Raw genomic sequence first — 1,566 nt, forward strand, 5'->3', positions numbered from 1 at the left:
GCTGGGATTAAAGGCGTGCGCCACCACGCCCGGCTCTTTTTCTTTTTTCGAGACAGGGTTTCTCTGTGTAGCCCTGGCTGTCCTGGAACTCAACTTTGTAGACCTGGCCTTGAACTCAGAAATCCACCTGCCTCTGCCTCCTGAGTGCTGGAATTAAAGGCGTGCACCACCACGCCCGGCTGGTACTTTTCTATTTTATAAGTTCAAAGTATTACCAAAATCATCTAAGATTGCTCAGGCCATTCTACATATTCCTAACCATTATAAACCTAAGTAAATATTATCCTACAACTTGACCAGCATGAATCCCTGTTCTGATCCCACATAACTGCCTAGGTTTAGGAGCATGAATACGCACAGCACAGCACAGATAAGTGTATATACAACAAAACAGTTACACTCAACTATTAACCAAGGCAGGGGCAGTGCCTTGTGATGTTAGAGCCAACAGTTCCTACCTCTAGAAGACAGTAACAGTGCAAATGGATCTTAGTTACTTGATTAAGTAACTGTGAATCTCAATACCAAGCTAAAAAGTCCATTGTTACCTTTTTGATATCTTCATGTTCATAAATGCTGGGAGCCAAGGCTGAAGCAAGCCGCTCATAAATATCTGGCTTCCTGGAAAGTTCCTTAAGCAATTTCACACGTTTCTCTGAAAAAAGTTTCTGTTCTGCTTCTTCATCAAGGCCATGCAGACGTTTGGCATCCGTTTTCCGATAATGAATGACATCAATGTGGGTTTTATAGACAGACTTCACGTTGCTCACTCTTGGATTAACTCGAATTGGTACTGCTCGATATATGCCTACGAACATATGTAGGAGACACAACGTTATTTCTCCACTTCTCTGTAAGCTCAGTCGACAGCAAAGGTCAGACCTGGGGGCTCCGTCTCACGTGAGCACCCCACTACCTCTTAGTCTCCCAGGCTAAGGCCCCCGTTAAGAAAGTCAAGATACAGAAGAAATGGTCAAGGAGCAAAGAAATGCAGGTTTTTAAGAACAGCCCAAATCCTATTTGTAGCCACCTGTGTTGTACCAGCTTAGGGAATTATCTGCATAACTCCTCTACACAATTGTAGGTTCAAAATGAAAACCAAAAGGCTGCGTCATGACAGTATTTAATATAGTAATGTGATTTCCCTAAGCTAAACGTAGAAAGAACTCACTTAGTAATCGGCTTAACAAAATGCTAAAGCCCCTATCAAACAAAAACTTGCAAGTGAAAACCCTAAAAGCCCAAATCTTTTAAAAATAATTTCATGAATAGCAAGACAGCCTACTGACTTAAAGGTGAAGAGAAAATGACCATTTAGGGCTAATACTTGGAAAAGGATGTTTTCTGCTCTCTTCTCACGAACCTAATTGGGGGTTGGAGATATAGTTCATAGGAGAACACGTGCAAAGCCCTGAGCTTGACCGCTGGCACTGCATGCCACCCTCACCCCAAAGAAGATAATTCAGAGAAATGAAGTGGGAAGCAACACTTTAACCACTCTAAATGTATACAATCTCTAAGAAGGAAGGTTTTGTTAAACTGGAATATCTTTTTTTTTTTTTTTTT

At 41.6% G+C, this 1,566-nt stretch overlaps 1 protein-coding gene across 1 annotated transcript in view; it reads right to left on the reverse strand.

Moving 5' to 3' along the window:
• The window catches only part of Mcm4 (minichromosome maintenance complex component 4), a 15,067-nt gene that overhangs the window by 5,994 nt on the left and 7,507 nt on the right, over positions 1-1,566 (reverse strand). The window contains exon 10 of the mRNA XM_021184685.1: positions 549-808. Within this exon, the coding sequence (XP_021040344.1) occupies positions 549-808 (260 nt within the window). The remainder of the gene's footprint in view (positions 1-548; positions 809-1,566) is intronic.

Source organism: Mus caroli, chromosome 16 (assembly GCF_900094665.2).
Source record: "Mus caroli chromosome 16, CAROLI_EIJ_v1.1, whole genome shotgun sequence".
Classification (NCBI taxonomy): domain Eukaryota; kingdom Metazoa; phylum Chordata; class Mammalia; order Rodentia; family Muridae; genus Mus; species Mus caroli.